Raw genomic sequence first — 20,817 nt, 5'->3', positions numbered from 1 at the left:
ATCTTGTTTCCTTCTCTGGCCTGGACTTTTTAAGAAGGTAGAAAAGAATATTTTTGTCATGTTTATTTAAACTTTGGCAACTTTTTCATTGATTTTGAGTCCAATTTTGAGCCATTTTAGAGCAGTATATCTTTTTGTAATTAAATTTCTTTAATCTGATTGATCAGTCATTCCAGCATAAAAAGTAAAATCCAAGTGATGAGCCTGTGTTAAATCAACAGAGAACATGGCAAAGAACTCCTTTAAATTGATCTTTTCCATTTTGTTCACCAATAAGTTGTTCCACCACTTGTTCCAATTTCTTTAGTTAAACCAATAAAAATGAACAAAGATCAGAAAGTTTAGTAATACAAAATTGTATTTTTTTTTGTGTGCAAGTTGTGGCACTGAATGTTTTCTTTTTACATAAAGAAATAAGAATTTTCCAGGAATTTGAAATGTCCAACAACACAATAAAATTGACTCCTCCATTTGCCCTTACTTCTACGTAAGTAGAAGAGTAAAGCGGTTTCTGTTGCGTTTTAAAATTCATAATATTAATTTGAGAACAGAAACTCAAAATATGTCTTATTAAAACTTATTACTTACTAGTTAAATGTTTTGTTTTATTGACTACATTGGAAGCAAGTACAGTGCTTTAGCAGAAATATCCTGTTCTTTCATTGGTGAACAGCTGAGAATGTTTTTTGTAATTTTCCCTTTTGCCATAGCCACCATTGTCTAAAAGGAAATGCATGCCTTACATGGAGTTTAATGTTTCACCCTATTTTATTACATCTATTTAGCTTTATGCTTTCAGACACAAAACACCAGCTGGTCTCTGTTTATTTCTTACCATTCACTATAACTTTAACAGTACGGGATCCGTCACGCTCTTTGTTTTTCTTTCCTGTTCTCTTTTAATGGGTTCACAGCATTTATATGCCTGCAAAAGCTGTGACACACAGTGTGCTGTTGCATACAGTGCTGTGAAAATGTACAGAGGTTGGAAAATGAAACTGAAACACCTGGTTTTAGACCACAATAATTTATTAGTATGGTGTAGGGCCTCCTTTTGCGGCCAATACAGCGTCAATTCGTCTTGGGAATGACATATACAAGTCCTGCACAGTGGTCAGAGGGATTTTAAGCCATTCTTCTTGCAGGATAGTGGCCAGATCACTACGTGATACTGGTGGAGGAAAACGTTTCCTGTCTCGCTCCTCCAAAACACCCCAAAATGGCTCAATAATATTTAGATCTGGTGACTGTGCAGGCCATGGGAGATGTTCAACTTCACTTTCATGTTCATCAAACCAATCTTTCACCAGTCTTGCTGTGTGTATTGGTGCATTGTCATCCTGATACACGGCACCACCTTCAGGATACAATGTTTGAACCATTGGATGCACATGGTCCTCAAGAATGGTTCGGTAGTCCTTGGCAGTGACGCGACCATCTAGCACAAGTATTGGGCCAAGGGAATGTCATGATATGGCAGCCCAAACCATCACTGATCCACCCCCATGCTTCACTCTGGGCATGCAACAGTCTGGGTGGTACGCTTCTTTGGGGCTTCTCCACACCGTAACTCTCCCGGATGTGGGGAAAACACTAAAGGTGGACTCATCAGAGAACAATACATGTTTCACATTGTCCACAGCCCAAGATTTGAGCTCCTTGCACCATTAAAACCGACGTTTGGCATTGGTATGAGTGACCAAAGGTTTGGCTATAGCAGCCCGGCCGTGTATATTGACCCTGTGGAGCTCCTGACGGACAGTTCTGGTGGAAACAGGAGAGTTGAGGTGCACATTTAATTCTGCCGTGATTTGGGCAGCCGTGGTTTTATGTTTTTTGGATACAATCCAGGTTAGCACCCGAACATCCCTTTCAGACAGCTTCCTCTTGCGTCCACAGTTAATCCTGTTGGATGTGGTTCATCCTTCTTGGTGGTATGCTGACATTACCCTGGATACCGTGGCTCTTGATACATCACAAAGACTTGCTGTCTTGGTCACAGATGCGCCAGCAAGACGTGCACCAACAATTTGTCTTCTTTTGAACTATGGTATGTCACCCATAATGTTGTGTGCATTTCAATATTTTGAACAAAACTGTGCTCTTACCCTGCTAATTGAACCTTCACACTCTGCTCTTACTGGTGCAATGTGCAATCAATGAAGACTGGCTACCAGGCTGGTCCAATTTAGCCATGAAACCTCCCACACTAAAATGACAGGTGTTTCAGTTTCATGTTCTTCTGTTCTATTTCGTATCAGTGTTGCCAGATCTCGCGAGAGAAACAAGCAACCAGCTCTATGAAAACAAGCCCAACAGGCAACACACTGCACTGTGTAAAACAGAGGCTGTTTGTAAATCATATAAATGTATACATTTATTATGGTATTATACATAAGGAAAATTATACACAGCAAAATTGCTAAACAATTTAGCCATAAAAATTAAATTCTTAAATTCTTTGACTAACTTGTTATTTTAAACTCTGATCTAAAGAAAGGTGCATTTTGCATACGTAACAGCAAACTGATTGTAAACACAGTCAATAAAAAACTTTCTTTAAACTCTGTTTAAAAGAAAAGACACCTGAGCCAACGCAAACAGGCTCAGTGTAAAACCATGTTCTATCCTGCTCAGAAATCACATGTGTAAAAATGAGCTTAAAGCCTGGCACAGATGAAAAAGATGGACTACAACACACCATTGCTATTTTCCCAACTCATTCTCCTGCTGTCACTCTGAGCTCTGGGGTTCTGCCTCTGAGGCAAGACCTGGCAGCACCCCTGCTCCCCCTCTCCAGATGAAGGGATCAAAAACCACCCCACTTTTGGATAGAATTTTAAATGTACTGGTCTGATTTCATGACGAAGAAGGAAAAACAAAGGGTAAAAGGTGGAACTGTTTGGGATGCAGATTTTACAAAAACCAAATGACACTTAATGACAACAGTCATGGCCTTTAAAAGTGTCATTAATGTTCATGAAACATTAAGCCCTTCCTGCTCTTTGATAACAACAGTGATGATCACTTGACCATAAACTCTGAAACGCTTCCTAATAAATGTATCCTACTCAAAACTTTAATCTCCGATGTTGTAGCCGCTTTACTCAAACTTTCTGGAGACTGAACCTATTGAATTCAGACAGTAGCACCCATTCTAAAACAGTCTTTAACTTCAGTATTTTTATTTAGAATACATTTGTGAAAGGTGAATGTCACAGTTGTCTCCTTCAGCAAACGTATAGTCTTACCACACAATGACTCTGTGTATAGACGTGTATGCATGCGTATATAGGTTTGACTTAAATAAGATCTCCATAAGAGAACTCGTTAGTTTTTGGTGAGGATCAGTTCTACCTTTACGTTTGCAGAGAACTCTTCACTCTGGAAGGATGGATGGATGAACTGTAATTCACACTAAGATCTCCACTAGGTGGCGCCTAAGCGCTTCATATCTTACAGATTGAAGACCATTTTTGAAAATGCATTTCAACTCTGTTTACCTGCTACATTTTCATAACATTGTTAAAGCACATGACCAACATTTAATGAACTTGTGACAGGAAGCATTCCAAATACATAAAGCAGCTAAAGCCAAACATTATAAAGGTCAGACACAACCTGCCAGCTACTAACAATGAAAGCATAATCTGAAATAATGTTCCAAAAATATGTTACACAGAAATGTTTTTCTCCTGCAATCCTCGTCACTTTACTTGATGCTGAGAAGGCCTTTATTAATGGACATTTCTACAGATCCTATTCCTATAAAGAGCTAAAAACAAATTGTTTTAAGTGTAAGTTGTTACAACTCATTAATTGGGTTTTAGCGATTTGCTTTTACCAGCGCGGTCATCTAAAGTCTATCAAACGTAACTTTCAAGTGGTTGGAAATTTTAACATTAAATTTTAAAAATAGGAGCAAGACAAGAGACATGACTCATCAGATCCCATTGTTATCTCGTTGACAGTGCTTTATAGAAGCATGTATGCCCTATGAACTTTTTCACGTTTTGCCATATAGCAATCATAAACTTGATCTCCACCAGTTTTGCTCATCTAGAGATGGAAGGTTTTCCTCATTCTTCTTTGCAAAAGAGCTCAAGCCGCTCAGCCAAATTTAAAGCATCAGTGAACAGCAGCTTTCAAGTTATTGCCATAGATGTCAACTTCTCACGTCAGAATTTAACTTAACAGTCAACTTCCTATCAACCTGGACCGGCATCCCTCTCACTGCTGAAGACAAGCACCTCCACAGCATGATGCTGCCACCATCATGTTTCTCCATGGGCTGACATTTTCAGCCAGATGTGCAGATCTAGGTATTTTGTCACAAAAAATACACACAGTTTGAATGTCTCCTCTGACCACAGCACCTTCTTTCACATGTTGGCTGCATCCCATGTGTCTTGTTGCAAACTACAAGCTTAACTTCTTGTGACTTTCTATAAACAATTATTGTCCAGAAAAAGCAGATATATGGAGTGCACATCTAATAGCTGTTCAACAGATTCCCACTCCTACTTATTGATTGGTGCTTTCTTTGCTGAACCTGTCAGTTTAGGTGGAGAGCCATGTGTTGAAGCTTGGGATATTGTTTTCTAACCCAACCCTGCTTTAAACTTCTCCTCAACTTTCTCCCTGACCTGTCTGCTGGGTTCCTTGGTCTTCAGAAAAAAACGTTATTTTTCCTGAGATTACAACACAGGTGGACTCTATTTACTTATTGGGTTACCTAAGAAACATCTTTTTGTTAGACCTTGTTTTATTGCACATCTTTTTAACAGAGGCTTCATCTAGACAAAGTGAAACATTTTGTCTAACAAGTTGTTAAAGTAGCACTGAACTCCTTACCTGGTTAGAAGTTTTTATTCTATCTCTACCATTAATCAGCAGAACATGCAGACTGTGGATCATTAGTTTCCATACTCTGGCAGCAGTCAGTCAGTCATTTTCTACCACTTATTCCATAGTGGGTCGTGGGGGAGCTGGTGCCTATCTCCAGCAGTCTATGGGCGAGAGGTGGGGTACACCCTGGACAGGTCGCCAGTCCATCACAGGGCAACACACAAACAACCAAGCACACACTCATTCACACACCTGAGGGAAATTTAGAGTGACCAATTAACCTAACAGACATGTCTTTGGACTGTGGGAGGAAGCCGGAGTACCCGGTGAGAACCCACGCATGCACAGGGAGAACATGCAAACTCCATGCAGAAAGACCCCAGGCCAGGAATCGAACCCAGGACCTTCTTGCTGCAAGGCAACAGTGCTACCAACTGCACCACCGTGTAGCACTCTGGCAGCATTGATGTTTATTTTGGCCATTTTCCAGTGAATGTGAACATAACAAAAAACCTTTTTATTCCACTATTGGTAGTAGTTGGGTGAAGCTGTTTGTTATTATGAAAGAGTTGTGTTTACCCTTTTTAAATCTTACTTGATTTTCTCAGAACGTAAAGCTGCCAGATCTTATTGACAAAAAGCCACCAGTTCCTTTAACTTCTTGATCCATCTTGCATGAAAATGTCTTTCTTTTGAATCTAAGAAAAGACTTGTGCCACATTTATGTCTTTGCTTGACTACAGAGCTGTAATTCATATGAATGCTTCGTCAAAGTGCTTAAATTCTCTTGACACCGTCTGCCACAAAGCCTTAAGATTCATCACAAACCTCAGCAGTTTAACTCATCATTGTACTCTACTGTCTGCATTGTCGGTGCGAACATTAGACTATTGACATATCCTCCGTTATAACGCTATCCTAGGCCTTCTCAACTTATATCTAACATCTTACATTATCCAGAAAAGTGTGGGATCTTCCTACAGTCATTCACTAAATCTGTTCCCATTGATGATGACATGAGCTCGCACTGATTTGGGGAAAAAAGCTTTTGAGTATTTCGCCCCTTAAGCATGGAATCAGCTCCTGTGTGAGCTACATTTGAAGGAACTTGTTTCTCTGTGTGGCTTTCAATAAAAGCTTTTAAACTGTTAAAGATCTGATTTCAAGTGACTAAGGAATTGTTTCACTACACTGTTGAATATGTTATTGGACTTTTTTTTCTATTCATTTATATTTTGGGAATCACTGATATTTCATAATTTGTTAGATTTGATGTATGATGTCTTTTAGTGCTGTTTAGTGCTTGTCCATGTCAATCAGTCAGTCGTTTTCTACCGCTTCTTTTATAGTGGTTTGTGGGGAAGCTGGTGCCTATCTCCAGCAGTCTACGGGCGAGAGGTCGGGGACACCCTGGACAGGTCACCAGTCCATCGCAGGGCAACACAGACACATGCAGGACAAACAACCACGCACACACTCATTCACACCTAAGGGCAATTTAGAGAGACCAATTTACGTAACAGTCATGTTTTTGGACAGTGGGAGGAAGCCAGAGTACCTGGAGAGAACCCACGCATGCACGGGGAGAACATGCAAACTCCATGCAGAAAGAATTGAACCAAGGACCTTCTTGCTGCTAGGCAACAGTGCCACCAACTGCGCCATCGTGCACCGTGCTGTCATCCTTGTAAATGACAATTTAAATCTCAGTGGCTCTTTAACATGCTGCGTTCATTTTTCTAGCAATTGTACCTTTGTAGCTCCAACATCCCCAAGCCATCAGTGATCCACCTTTGTGTTTCACAGTAGGAATCATAGGCCTTGTTGTCTCCTCTCTAAATGTAATGTTGATGGTTGTGCCTATAAAGTCCAAATTTGGTTTCAAGTTTTGAGAATGGTCTCTGTGCTCTTTGATGGATTGCACACCAGCTGTTGTGTGGCATTGGCATAGTTAAGGCTTGACCATGCCACTCATTTTTCTAGAAGTTTTATTATTATATGATATTATTTTGCATTTTTAGAAAGCCACATTGGGGAGTCCTGTATGTCAGCTGAAGTTATTTGCATACATTTTTGTAAGCCTACCTGTCCTTCGCTTGGTTTCAACAGAATCACAGATACAGATCAGGGTCGGTTGGTTTCTCCGTTGTCATTCTGATTTAAAAACAAGGATTCGTGGCTTTTCTCAATCCCCAATAACAAGTGACAGAAAAGTATTCCTTATAATATTCTCTAGCAGAATCACAATCAGTTTTATACACACAAACAAGAAATCTGACTTCAGATCCACTTTGCTCTCAATCTACTTATATTTCAAATATAACTATATACATTTGATGATAAATATGTTGCTTCAAAGTAAATATGTACATACACAGAGTTATTACAAAAGAATAAGAAGACAATGTTGAACTGGTGCATAGAAGACATGTTCAACGACTTGGTAGAAAATACAAAGCAGAGAAAGCAACCGTTTTTTTTTTTTCTTTTTTAACTATCGATAAGCCAGATAACTGTCTAAAGCTGCGGTGCTGCGGCCCTGGAGGAGGTGATTATTCTTTCAAAGGCAGTTGAGAAGCACCCAAGGATAGCTGGATGCCCCCAGGGATCTATTTCAGCACCATATGCTCACCTCTGCCGTTGAACCCCTCCTCCCACCAACTGTTGCACTGCGCTGACCTTCAACCTCACCCTTCAGATGCTCACTCACAAACTTACAGCTGATGGTTTGGATCAGGAGTCCTCCCCACCGCTCTGATTTTCATTCATCCGTCACTTGGGGTCAGCAGATTGTGGTGATGCGCTGGGTTTTGGTGAAGCAACGTTTCCCACAGTCATCAATCCAGGTGTCTTTGTGTAGTTTTCTGATTATGTTATTATATATGCACCATCGTAGCTTTAGCAGTTTGGATGAACGCAAGCCAGGTAGTTTACTAAACTGCAGGTTCCATGTAAATGAATTTAACTGTGACTTGCATTTTGACAGAAAAAGCATATCATAAACAGGCCCAAAACTTGTGTTTCAAATACAAATGCAACCTTCTGAGAAGAAAACCCTTCTTACATCACTGGAACTTTCCTCTACATGTCCACTTTTACTTCATCTATCCTCTTATGTTTTTACTAGCCTAATTATTTAGTATGAAGGTCATAAGGAAGGTTTGTATACAGGCGTGAGAAAGAAAGGAAGAGAACTTTATCCCTTTGAAGAGGAACTCTAATGTTTTACTGTCCTTCACTGACTTTGAAGCTATTCTGTCACACATAACCTCTGACTTTGATCCCAATCATGAATGTTTCCTTCCACTTTCACACCCGGATCCTCCTACCTCGGCCCCCACCCTCTCAGTGTTTGCTAATTAGCCTGTCCCCTTCACAAGGCCATCAGATATTAAGCAAAGCGGCTGATGTCCAATTCTCACCTAATAATGATCATGAGTAAATTGTAAAATAAATGGAACCTGAAAGTTTTTAAGAAGTGAAACCTGGCTGGTTATTTACTGGACTGTCCCTTATTTGGACATCAGGAGTGAAGGGCCACACTGCTGTCAGGACCACCACTGGTTCAGACAGGATTTAACAGGAATTTGTTAACATTCAATGTAACAGAGGTGAGATTAATGACACGTGTGAGGAGGTGTGACTGTGTCTGCATGCATCATGCTGGGGAGCGCACTTTGATTTAACAACTAAAGTGTATTGATGTGTTAAAAAGAAGCAACGTTTCAATCATTTGAGTGAACCTGTTCCCATTTGATGACGTTACAACCACCAACTTCAATGTATGTTAATGGGTTTTTATGTGATAGACCAACACAAAACTGGTGCAAAAATGGGGTAGTTTAAGGGAAAAGATACATGATTTTCAAACATTTATATGACCCCCTTTTATTCTGATAGTGCTAAATAAAACTCAATGCAACCAGTTGCCTTTAAGTGTCACTAATCAGTTAACAGAGTCCAGCTGTGTGTATTTGAAGTTCAGTTTAAATCCAGCTGCTCTGCAGCTATAGAGTGTATAGGTCTACCCCGCCTCTCCCCGAAGGACCGCTGGAGAGAGGCACCAGGCTCCCCAAGCAAGAATGGACAATGAACGGATCGATGGATCCAGCTGTTCTGTGAAGGCCTCAGAGGTTTGTTAGAAAACATTAGTGGAAAACAGGATCATGATGACCAAGGAAGGCAGCAGGCAGGTCAGGAAAAAAACCTGTGGAGACATTTAAAGTAGGGTTAGGTTATGAAACAAAATCCAAAGCTTTAAAAATCCCACAGAGCTCTGTTCAGTCCACCATCTGAAAAGTCATAGGCACAACTCCAAACTGACCAAGACATGGGTGTGCTCCTACACTGAGAGGCCAATGAGAGCATTAATAAGAGAAGCAGTCAAGAGGCCCATGCTATCTCTGGAGGAGCTGCAAAGACCCACAGCTCAGGTGGGACATCTGTTGACAGTACAACTATTACCAATGTACTCCACAAATCTGGGTTTTCATAAAACACTTTACAAAAACAGCCAGTGTTGAAAGAAACCCGTAGAAAGTCCAGTTGAACGTTTGCCACAAGTCATGCAAGGGACATAAAAGAAAGATGAGGAAGAAGTTGCTCTGGTTTGATGAGGTCAAAATGTTTCTTTTTGGCCTATGCACAATGCTACACGTGGCAAAAATCTATTTGCAGAATAAGATGAACAAAATTTCATGGTAAAACAAGGTGTAGGCAGCACTATGCTATGGGGATACTTTTGTCCAACAGGGACATGGAAGCTGGTGAGATGGGAGGATGGATGGATCTAAATATGGGGCTATCCTGGAAAAAAAAAAAACTTGATAGAAGCTGCAAAAGACTTGAGACTGAAGCAGAATTTCAGCATCCAACAGGACATCCTGACCATATACCGTAGATATTTGCAGATGCTGTCCATTCAGTCTGACTCAGCTTGCAAAGACGTACCAAGCAAACATTTCAGTCTCTAGATACGACATGGTGATAGAGACATTGCTGAGAACTGTCGCTGTAACTGAAGGATGTCTCTACAAAGTGCTGACTCACGAGGGCTGAATAATACAATTACACTTTCAGATTTTTATTTGCCAACATTAAATAATATATATTTTACTTCATTTTCTTAATAATGAACTACTTTGTGATGACTTAAAATGTGATGACCAATAAAATGCATCAAATTTTGTTTGTAATGTGACAAAATGTGAAAAAGCTATTGGGATGTAGATTCTTTTGCAAGGCAGTGTGTGTTGGTTTAGTTTAAATTATGCTACACTGAATCACATCAGCCAGACATATTTCATCTACTTTATTTTATTCAGCAAATTCAGACGTTTTATTAAACATTACAACATAATTAGGCTCTGTGTCTAATAAACTACAGCAATACACGAAAGACCATAGATTATTTATATTAATCAGAGGCATTGCCAGACCTCTCAGGTGCTAAAAAGAGCTTTTCTCCTCAACCAAACTTCATATACACAGTTACACACAGAATAAGTGTGAGCACCTTCAACTGGTCCTTTTCTGTCCTTTGTTGGGTTCTAAGTGTTGAGAGGGGATGTTCTTTTATCTTCCAGGTGCGAAGAGAAGTCTTAAGAGAGTACTCAAAAGCCAGGGTGTCAGCACTGAGGAGGGAAGAGGGGAGTCCTTTCAGGAGGTCCCAAGCTGCAGAGGCCCACAAGAGTTGGGGCCCTGTTGATAAGAAAGGAAAAACTCCACCCTTTAGTGCACTTATAAAGTTTTTTTGTGATATCCAAAAGAACTCTGGGCGTGTTTATGGGTCAAATGTTGCTCCATCTGCTTGAACTTGTAATTTATTTAGTGAACTGCTACACTTCCCAGAATGCAGAAGAAAGCTGCTGCACCTCAGTAAGAGCAAATAGAAGATCCAGGTCCTCAGAAACTAGGTTTGGTCCCTTTAACAGAAATGGAAATCAGCACATGGCGATCATGAGTTCTTAAGACTTTCAGTGCATGTCAGTTGGCAGTTCTTGAATGGGTTAAATAAGTCCAGAAAGGCTTCAGCAGCTAATGGTGCTGAGGTAGGGTGGAGTTTTCTCTTTCTGAAGGAGACGCACTGGCGTTTCACATTAATGAAATCCCGCACTTTGTTTCCAGCCAATCCCTGCTGCAGCTGCAGACCTTCCTACCAAGGTCTCCACATACACTGAGCGTATGTGATGGTGGGCATGCTCAGAGCCTCCCTGCTTTCCGCTCCTTCCGTCGAGCTCCGGTTGTGCTCGCTGTCTGTCTCGTCCGGGTCTGAGCACAATTCGTCGGCAGATGAGGTGGAGATGGCCGGGTTCGAGCAGAGCCCCTCGGTGGCCCCAAGCCAAGTGCTACCGTTGGTCCCCGGAGTGTCCGTGATCAGGTCCATCAGCACGTCCTGGAGGTGGTCCTCGTTCAGGGGCATGCACTCCAGCAGGTGGTTTAGGAGCTCGGCCGCCACTGTGGCGTCTATGCCTGGGCAGTTGGACACGAACATGTGGACCTCGTGCATGCACTGGATGTAGCCGGCTGCAAACCTCTCGCTGGCTTCTCGGCTGAGTGCGTCGGACTCTGTGGGATGAAAGCCAAAGGAAATGATTAACTGCTGCACCCTCTCTCTGCAGGCAATAAACTGATCAAGGTATTCCCATACTCCATCATACCACTATATATGACATAATTTGAGGCGACTGTAGCTCAGTAGGAAGAGTAGTCATCTTGCAATCAGAAGGTTGTGGGTTCAATTCCAGCTTCCTCCTGCCATATGTCGATGTGCCCCTGGGCAAGGCACTTAACCTCAAGTTGCCTACCGATCTGCGTATCAGTGTATGAATGTGTGAGAGTTAGTGAGTGCGATTGGGTGAATGTGACTCTAGTGTAAAGTTGTCTACATGACTGGAACAGCGCTATATAAGTTCAGTCCATTTACAGAAATAAAGATATGCAAAATTACCAGTGACTGGAGTTTTCTCCAGTCGTTGATAAATAAAGTATTACTGCTGCCCCTCCCCTACCTGCTGCTGTGCACTGCTGGTCAGCTGACTGAAAGAAGACGATTGCAATTGTCCTTGGCTTACAATAAAGACAGTTTCATCTGATTGAAAATGTTTCCAATCAAAACAATTAAGGGGAACCACCAATCACTGTTATTAGGGTACCTGTTCTTTATATGGTTACAGATTTACATAAAGTAGACATTAATTATTCAACTAATATCAGCTTCTTATACCTGTGTCACTCACACTATGACTGAATTTATTCTATGTTTTTTGTTTATCTCTGTGTATCAAAAGTAAAACAACAATAAATGAATGTCATTATTTGAAAGATGCACCGATCAGACTTTTTGATTTCCAGTTTTCTTTGAGGTCTGGCTGCCGCTTGTTACTTTTTTAAGACCTAGAACATAAGAGAAAAGAATCTGCTGCAGGTGTTTCTATAAAAGTGGTAGTTTAGAATTCATCAGAATATGAAGGCAATGCAAGACTATACCACACATCCATCAAATCATATGTCCCTGAACCAAATCTGATTTATATTAAACGAAAGCAGTACATCAAATTTAATACTGGCGGTTGGGGTGTTTATGGAACAAAGACAATGGAAGTTCTTCGTTGATGAATTCATTTAATAAGGAAAGGATCTGGGGTTTTTTCCCAATATTTGACATACCAATCACCATATAAAGCAAAAAAGGACGTTATAAAATATTCTGGTTTTTTTTAAGCAGATACAGGGAAACTGTCATATAACTCAAGTTTATCATATCTCATTTAGAATATCATGCTTACTCCTTAAGACCATTTATAAAGATTTTTTTTTCCAATAAATCTGTCATCAGTGCTCACACAGTGTTGCCTTATAATCGTTGAAAAGCCAAAAGGTGGTTAAAATATTGATAATGAGATAAGGAGCATCTGTCACATGTGAAAAGCATTAGTTCATTTTTCAGCACCACGTCAGTATGAAGATACGGGTTATCCTAACTCTGACCCTACTAAAAGTGGAACACAATTCGGTTCTGACCTTGAGACCGGTTCTTCAGGACGTCCTCCACCTTCTTTACTGTCATCTCCAGGACCTCTGCGTTCTCCATCTTGGAATGCATCTGTGAAAAACGGTTAAGGTCAGCTCCACCAAACAAACACTGGTCCAAATGAACGTCCACAGTAAAACCCTGCGGTCCAGCATGTGCGCTGCTGTAAACTCACGTCTGTGTCCGGCAGCAGAGTCCGCAGCTCCTGTAGACTTTCATTGATGCGAGCTCTCCTCTTCTTCTCCACCAGAGGTTTCCTGATCTAAAGTAACAAAGAAAAACATCATTAAAGTCTCCCTCTTTCATCTCATTTATAAATGTACGCCACATCATCATCACCGGACCTTCCTGTCCGCCTTCTGAACCCCGTAGCAGGACTCGTCCTCCATGTAAAGTCCGGCGTTACCGGGCCGGGCAGCGGGGGCCATGTTGGTCGGAACGCCGCGTATGGGGTTTGTCTCACTGCTGCTTTTCGCCTCCTGTGTCGTAGTTGAAGGGGGCAGCTGGAAAACGGAACCGGTTACAAGCAGACCGAGAGGAAAAAAAAAGCAGGCGATGCGCCGTGTGTTTCTTGTGCCACCCTTGTGTGTCGTGCTGCTGGCGCTGGTTGGCTGTTGTTAGTATTTATAGGGGCCTATTAACATGTGAATAGAGGCTGGAGCTGCAGGCGCTGGGGGCCAACAGAGCGCACACGGCCGGAGCCAATGAGCGCTCAGGTCCTTTGTCTGCGGCCAGCCGCGGTGTGCTGCCCGAGGAGCTGGACCGGCTTTAACCACACAATATGTTGGGTTAAGGGAACGGCCGCACGCTTATTCCCCCATAATGAGCTGCTGGGAGGCACTTCAAATCCGCTGCACAAAATGCAGCTCGCAGAATGACCGACGTTTTAATTTCTTAACAGTTATTCCATTGCTATTTTTTATATGCTGGATGTTAAATAGTGTTTGATGTGATCCTATTGAACTTACAGTGAGACCTCTTATACTGTTTTCCGAATATTTAAATGGTATTTTATGTTTGGATGCGCAAGTTTTCCCTGTAAGTTTTATGATTCCTATTCTTAAACCTTCTACTCACCATGTGGCGCCTGAGTTCCTGTTTGCCCTTTGGTCCACCTACTCCACACATTAAGACAACAATATGCTCACACTTTGTAGATGGAGATGATGAACAACCTTTCAAATGTTGCCATAGCTTCTCAACTTGATTTAAGTCAGGACTTTATTGGGTCGTTCTAACACGTTAATATACTTTGATCTAAACCATTCCACTGCAGCAGGCTGCATGTTTAGGGTTGTTGTCCTGCTGGAAGATGAACCTCCACAAAAGTCTCAAAGCTTTTACAGCCTCCAGCAGGATTATTTGTAGCATTGTCCTGTATGTAGCTCCAACCATCTTCACATTAGCTTCTTCCCCACAGCATGATGCTGCCACCACTATGTTTCATAGTGGGGATGGTGTTTAGGGTAATGTGAATTATTAGGTTTCTGATGCACATGGAGTTTTGCATGAACCAGAAGGTTCAAGTTAGGTCTCATCTGATCAGAGCATCTTCTTCCACATGTTTGCTGTGCCCGTTACATGGCTCGTGGGAGACGGGGAGGGTGAATAAAGTTCTTTTTGCCCTGGCTGCTAGCTTAGGGGGACCACCATCTCTTGGTAGGTTAGTTGTTAGCTCCATTCATTTTTGGATCAATGTTTGAAAGTGCTCAGTGAGATGTTTAAAGCTTAATATGATTTCTGATGGCATTTGGTTGCAATTAGTTTTAAGGTTATAGAAACGCACGCCACACTTGAGATTTTAGTTTTTTTCAAGCATGTAAATCTGTATTTGTGTGCAGTATTTTCCCTGCCCTACCGCCTCTGTTTCTGCTGGCCCTTGTTGCCCGAGCCTCAGCAGATCCATCGGGCTGTTTGGCGGATGTAACGCGATGCCTTCAGTTGGCAGCTGCTGCTGGCGGCCCCTCGGTCTGAGCTGAATCAGCCTGGGGAATTAAGGGCCCTTCTCCAAAAAGAGAAAGCGACAGGTGTTGTCCTGCGCCTCATTTGTTCTCTCTGTTGTTTGGTGTCTTCTTATTGGTGCGCAGCGGCTTTCTCACGTAGTCACCCCCCCCCGCTGTGTGAGAGATGATTTTTATCGATAACCTGCAGAGCTGACCACCACTCTGCAGTGTCACACAGTGGAAACATGACAAATATGAGGATGGCGTGTTAAGATTAACCACCTTGCATCCTGCAGATTATTTATAGCATATGGTTGTTATTATAAAATGTGTGTGTGTGTCTGCGTCTGGATTGTCCTCACGCACAGTGTCTATTTGTTTCTGTCTAACAGCCCTCTGCCCTACTTATTATACGTGTTCGGTACACACTATTATCATGCTAATCGCCCTTATAATGGAGCAGATCCGTCTGTTCGGAAAAAAGAAAGCATGCAACTGTGCAGTCGTGCAGGTAAATGCACTGATGGATCTTTCAGTTGCGTTTTCTTACGCGCACAGTATTTGCCCAGATTGCACAAAATGTACGAAAACAACTCAAGGAAGCGCTGCAGACCTTTGAGTTGTGTTTTTTGGCACCTCGCCACCTTCACATTACTGTTTTCGAGCAGTAATGGTGCGAGCAGAGGGGAGAGAGAGCAGCTGTCTCTGCTTGCTTTTGTTGGGGAACTACACTGAGCGACCAGACGTCCCCCTCTCTGCCTTCCTCCCTCTTACTTTGGACCATCCGTCTGACTGCATGTGTTGGACAATTTTAACAACAACAGGAGGATGGACTGGTCATATGCACAGCCAATATTCTAAAAAACAAACCAAAAACACTGATAGATTACAAACAGATTTAATATTACCGTTTTCCAAACTAAGACGACCTTGCAGAAATTAACCATTACATAAGCGTCTGATATCTGTAAGATCATATTTTAAAGTGCAGATAAAATTAGGACTTGTAGTGGCTCATTTTCCAAACTTTTTGCCAGAACACGGTATCGGCAAAAGCTGTAAATTCTATAGATAAAATGAACAAGTAGATGAAGAAAGCAGAAGTGTTTGACCTTAATTAAAAATGCTGTCCATCAGATATGAACAGAATGGGACGACTTTAAGAAATAGGAAACAATATTCATGGAAGATCTGAAACAGGAACTGCAAGATACAACATCATTCTGCTGATAATCTACACTACACATTCTGATACATTCCAGTTTAGGGTATTTTGCTAACACCGTCTGGGGTCAAATGCGGGCCTGTCCTGACCTGGGTTGATTTAACATAACAGGGTATGGTTATGGATTTCACTCAACATATTCGGTTAGGTTTTCAATCCAAAAAAATCAGTTAGAGTGACTAAGGCTAAAAAAGTGCAGGTAAAAATGACTAAAATGACTAAACATGTCACAATGTGGTGTGTGGTGCAGAATGCAGATGGACTGGCTGAGTGGCAGTGAGTAAAAGGCTTTATTTATCACAATATCACTCACAGGTGGTGGCAGAAGCAGGCATGGACAGGTAGGCAAAACAGGCTTGACGTGAACTATGATGGAGTATCCGCGGAGTAAACAGAATAACGGTGTATATATGGGCTTGACACAATCTAACCAATGGAAAAATCTTACAGAAATAAACTAGAAAGCACTATGAACAGAATACAATAATCATGAGAAACTAAACCTAAGCAACGAAATAAAGCACCACCTGGAAAACATTGATCAGAAGCAGAATCAAAAACACAACAACTTGGAGAACATAATCAGAATAAGAGAAAAACCCAAATCAAAAACCAAACGCCCCCAAGTCATAACAAAACCAATAATGCTTGGATTAAAACAAAAGGTCAGTCCATTTTCTGTGCCTCTTTACTCTCGAGCGATGGCAGGAAGGGTAAACCCAGGACTGGTAACCTGTCAAACACAGTGACATAAAGGACAGACCAGCATGCACCCACTCTAAGAGCAATTGAGTGACCTAACAACATACATGTTTCATGATGTTGGGAGGAAGCTTGATAACCCACACATCCACAGGATGTAGATACAAATGCCTCAGAGAAAAGGGTCCCTCTGGGTTTTTAACCCTGGACCATCCTGCTGCAAGGCAACGGTGCTAACAACTACACCACAGTGTAGCCTAGAATGCAAGATGGAAAATAAAGACAACCTCTCAATGTCTCATAAGATTTACTGGAAAACAAGTGAATTTGGACAACAAAATCTAGACTAGGTATATAACACCACATTAAATATTGCCTGTTTACATTGACCTAATAAACAGTTCTTTGGTCAAAGTGTAGAATTTTAAACACAGCACGTGCTTGTGCTAACTACAGGTAAGATGCTAATTTTATTTTAAGTGAACAACTTCATTCCCTGGTGTGAAATGAGGTCATTTACATTTTTATACAGCATATTTTCAAATTCTTGCAATTTCTTATTTAAACCTGCACTGTAAAAAATGGGAATACAGGAAGAGTACATTTCTGTCCTCCACGTAACAATGCATGTTTGCTCCCTCTAAGGACACATGTTGGACCTCGGGGTACCATAAAACCTTTAGAAAGATTTGTTTCCCTTCAAAAAGTAGAACTGCTTAATAAAGAGTAAGCCCAGCTGTCCAGCACCAGCTAGTTGCACAAAGATGTGCTTGTTAGCTGATGTCTGGCAGAGTTTTATTAGCGGATAAAGAGATCAAATAGGCTAAAAAAAAGAAAATGAACCGGTTTTGTGTCACTGTTTGTTTAATTTTTCATCAGATTTTTTAATGAATTTAAAGTAAATCATATTACTGTTTTTGTTTAGCCTTTGTTAAAGATAACCCTACAAACATTAACTTGTAGCAAAAAAACATTTGTTTCTATTCCACTACCCAGCGTTACTAAGTGCAGTGGAAGAAAAAGGGCTTGTTAGATACCTACTTTGGCTAATGTCTTTGAGTTTTTCTAACTGGAAACAGTGAGGCCAAAGGGGCTAAAAAAGAAATGCCAATGGTTAGGGGTCTCTGCAGTTGATTTGTTTCTTCACTTCTGCGATTTAAAATTTGGTCAAATAAATTGAATTATGATATTACCCATTTTGCTAAGTTCTAAAAGAGATAGCCACAAAAATATAATAGAACGTGAATGAACCGGCTAGCAAAGGTATACCCTATAAACATCAAACATTTTACTGTCTAAAGACTTCACTTTCAATGATATATCCACTGTGTTATTGAAAAACATTGTCAACATACAACTTATAAGAACAATTCTAGATGAACAAAACAGTCCATTAAGCTTTTAATAATTAAGTAATACTTTATTGTTATTAATGTTTAGGTTAAATAGTAAAGAAACGAAGACAGAAATGTATTCAACACTGAGCAAGGGGTCAAAGAAGCAAAGTCATTTCATATGTTATGAAATAAATAGATGTTAATACAATAAATAAAGGAAATATTAATAAGGGCCTTCTATAATGCAGGCTACAAGAAGTCAACTTCTTTAGGGAAGTACTGAGAGAAGGTCTGTATAGAGTCAGTATAGCACACCTAAAAACAGAAACCACTGGAACAAAACCGTCCCACTTCTTTGTCTTCTGAGCAACATATCTATAAGATACATAACAGAGGATGGTCTAACAAAATGGACAACTTAGATCATTGATCCACCAGTTCACCAGGGCCTCCACATCTCCAGCATCCCCAGGTGGGAGCTATGGAGTGTTGGATTCTCCTGACGTTCAGGAACCTGGTCAGCTGGCTCTTCCTTCTGGTGCTGACTCCCAATCAGAGGATCCCTGCGAAGGGGTAAGGCGAGGATGCCTTTGCTGGTCAAGAGTGGCACGTCGTGCTTCTGTATGGGGCGGCTTAGCTCATTGTTGGACCTAGGAAGGGACTTGAGGAGGTGGTTGAGGAGCCGGGAGCCAAGCGTTTTGTCCATCCAGTCGCAGGTGAGGAGCATGTTGTGGACCTCGTGCATGCACTGGATATAGCCTGTGCTGAATCTCTGCTGGGCCTCCAGGCCTAAAGTTTGATCTGGATGAGAAAAAGATTAAATAAGAGATGGAGTCAGTGCTGCAAAGAACTCCTGGTGGTGAGAGGGAAATTTTATTATAATTATTGATTTATATCAAGGCACAATTGGTCGAATAAAACAAATTTCTTTTTACGAATATTTCTTATGTTATTCATACAGCATTTAGATCCAACACAACCATTGCTTCAACCCTGTAACGCCAAACATATAGTTTGAGCCATAGTTCATGTACCACTAGCTTCTTTGACTAAGTTTTTACTTTCCGCAGTACCCTGCTGCATCATATCCTGTGCTTGTTTTCTGCCCTCTGGTGGAGGATCTATGCACTAAAGCTCGCAAGTGCCAGATTTATTAAAATATATTTTTATTATGATTTTACTTTTATGCCTATTGTATGGAGTTTATATATTTTGTACATGTAATTTGATAGATAGAAAATAGGCCTTGGAAGACAGCAGAAAATAAAAGAAATCCAGGTAATATCAAAAATGTGATTTTTTGTTGTTGTTGGTTTTGTTGAAAGCATCCCATTAATCGTTCCTTTAAAAAATCTATTTATTTCGTTTAAACCTGAAGTACCAAAAGGGGTTCATCCATAATGTGCAGATGCTGCCCTCTGCTGCCTAATGTTGGTAGTGTGACTCTAACTTGTCTTCATTCGGACATCTTCTAATCAGCTATCACAACAAAAGATTTAGACAGCAGATATAGTTAAAAGGGGCAACGGAAAATTTACTATAAAAGGAATAACAATAAATTTATCCATGTGTCAAAAACAACCCTAAAGTCCCTAACCATTAAGTTTATTATTCTGGATGTTCCGCAGATGTTTCACCGTCATCTCCAGGATGTCTGCTTTCTCCAGTTTGGATTGCTGTTGAAAAGAAAGAAATTCTGAAGTTATGAAGGACGTTGCTTTGATCTGCTTTGGTTTCTTTGTAGAGGAGATGGGAGAGACGGTGGCACTTACATCCAGCCTAAAGGCTCCGATCACAGTTTCTTTCAGCTGATCCAGACAGTTGTTTATCCTCTCGCGTCGTTTCCTCTCAATGAGCGGCTTCCTCAGCTGCAACAACAACATCCCATGAAGCCAAGCACCACACCGATAAGAAAAACGCGTTAATAGCGTAAACAGAATGATACCTTTCTCTCCTCCTTGGCTCTGGGGTGTTTCTTCGCGTTGTGCGCCGCAGATGATGCAGTCATGTTTCACCCGGTGCGTTTCTGTGCTTCTGTCCCTTCTTCCCCGGATCTTAGCGCGTCTCTAGGGTCCTCGGCGCGCCACAAGCCTCTTATTTATAGGACGCGATTAGCATGTGAATGAAGCAGTTCTTTGCCTGCTGGATTTTCCCACACATGGGGTCCCCATCAGTCAAGACTGACAGGTCACTGATTTCATTCAATGACCTGTAGAGCCTAGAAAAAAAAAAAAAAAAAAAAAAAAAACTCACCAGCGACAGATGTCCAGCCTGAAACCAAGGACTGCTTCCCTCCGCCCAACAGCGGAAAAAAGCTGCAGTTTCCCTTTTCTCTCTGCGTTGAACAAGAAGGTGCAATTACCGTGCTTCACCCCGGGGAGCCGCGGGGAGCCGCGGGCCCATTCACACGGGGAAAGCAACACTACACTGGTCTATGGAGAAAAGCCAAAATCTGCTTCCTCAAGGTTCACAGCCACACACCAGAGCGACAAATCACCTGAACACGTCTATCTGACTATAACCTGGTGATATCTTTACACCATATGGTGTCAAATTCCATTTTTACAGTGTTTAAATTTTATGTTACAAATAAAAATCTGGAACAGCCAAGAGGTAACTCCGGACGAGCTACAGAGATCCACAGCTCATGGAGTCTTGGGACATGACTACCATAATTAATGCACTCTGCAAATCCTACGTTTATGGAAGAGTGGCAAGAAGAAAGTCTTT

General features: G+C 41.3%; 2 protein-coding genes across 2 annotated transcripts; both read right to left on the bottom strand.

The window, feature by feature from the left end:
* Positions 1 to 10,144: 10,144 nt before the first annotated feature.
* her13 (hairy-related 13) lies at positions 10,145 to 13,648 on the bottom strand. The gene is made up of 4 exons (XM_047390809.1): positions 13,225 to 13,648; positions 13,056 to 13,142; positions 12,871 to 12,952; positions 10,145 to 11,415 (listed from the first exon to the last, which is right to left on the bottom strand). Exons 1-4 carry the CDS (start codon positions 13,306 to 13,308, stop codon positions 11,003 to 11,005), a joined length of 666 nt encoding a protein of 221 aa, XP_047246765.1. The 5' UTR covers positions 13,309 to 13,648; the 3' UTR covers positions 10,145 to 11,002.
* A 4,495-nt stretch (positions 13,649 to 18,143) lies between these two features.
* On the bottom strand, positions 18,144 to 20,362 carry her8.2 (hairy-related 8.2). Its single transcript, XM_047392274.1, has 4 exons — positions 20,033 to 20,362; positions 19,860 to 19,955; positions 19,685 to 19,763; positions 18,144 to 18,888 (listed from the first exon to the last, which is right to left on the bottom strand). The coding sequence occupies exons 1-4, from the start codon at positions 20,093 to 20,095 to the stop codon at positions 18,527 to 18,529; spliced, it is 600 nt and encodes a 199-aa protein (XP_047248230.1). The 5' UTR covers positions 20,096 to 20,362; the 3' UTR covers positions 18,144 to 18,526.
* Between the last annotated feature and the right edge of the window lie 455 nt (positions 20,363 to 20,817).

Source organism: Girardinichthys multiradiatus, chromosome 18, assembly GCF_021462225.1.
Source record: "Girardinichthys multiradiatus isolate DD_20200921_A chromosome 18, DD_fGirMul_XY1, whole genome shotgun sequence".
Taxonomy (NCBI): domain Eukaryota; kingdom Metazoa; phylum Chordata; class Actinopteri; order Cyprinodontiformes; family Goodeidae; genus Girardinichthys; species Girardinichthys multiradiatus.
The sequence above is the reverse complement of the archived record's forward strand: the minus strand, read 5'-3'. Positions and strand labels throughout refer to the sequence as shown.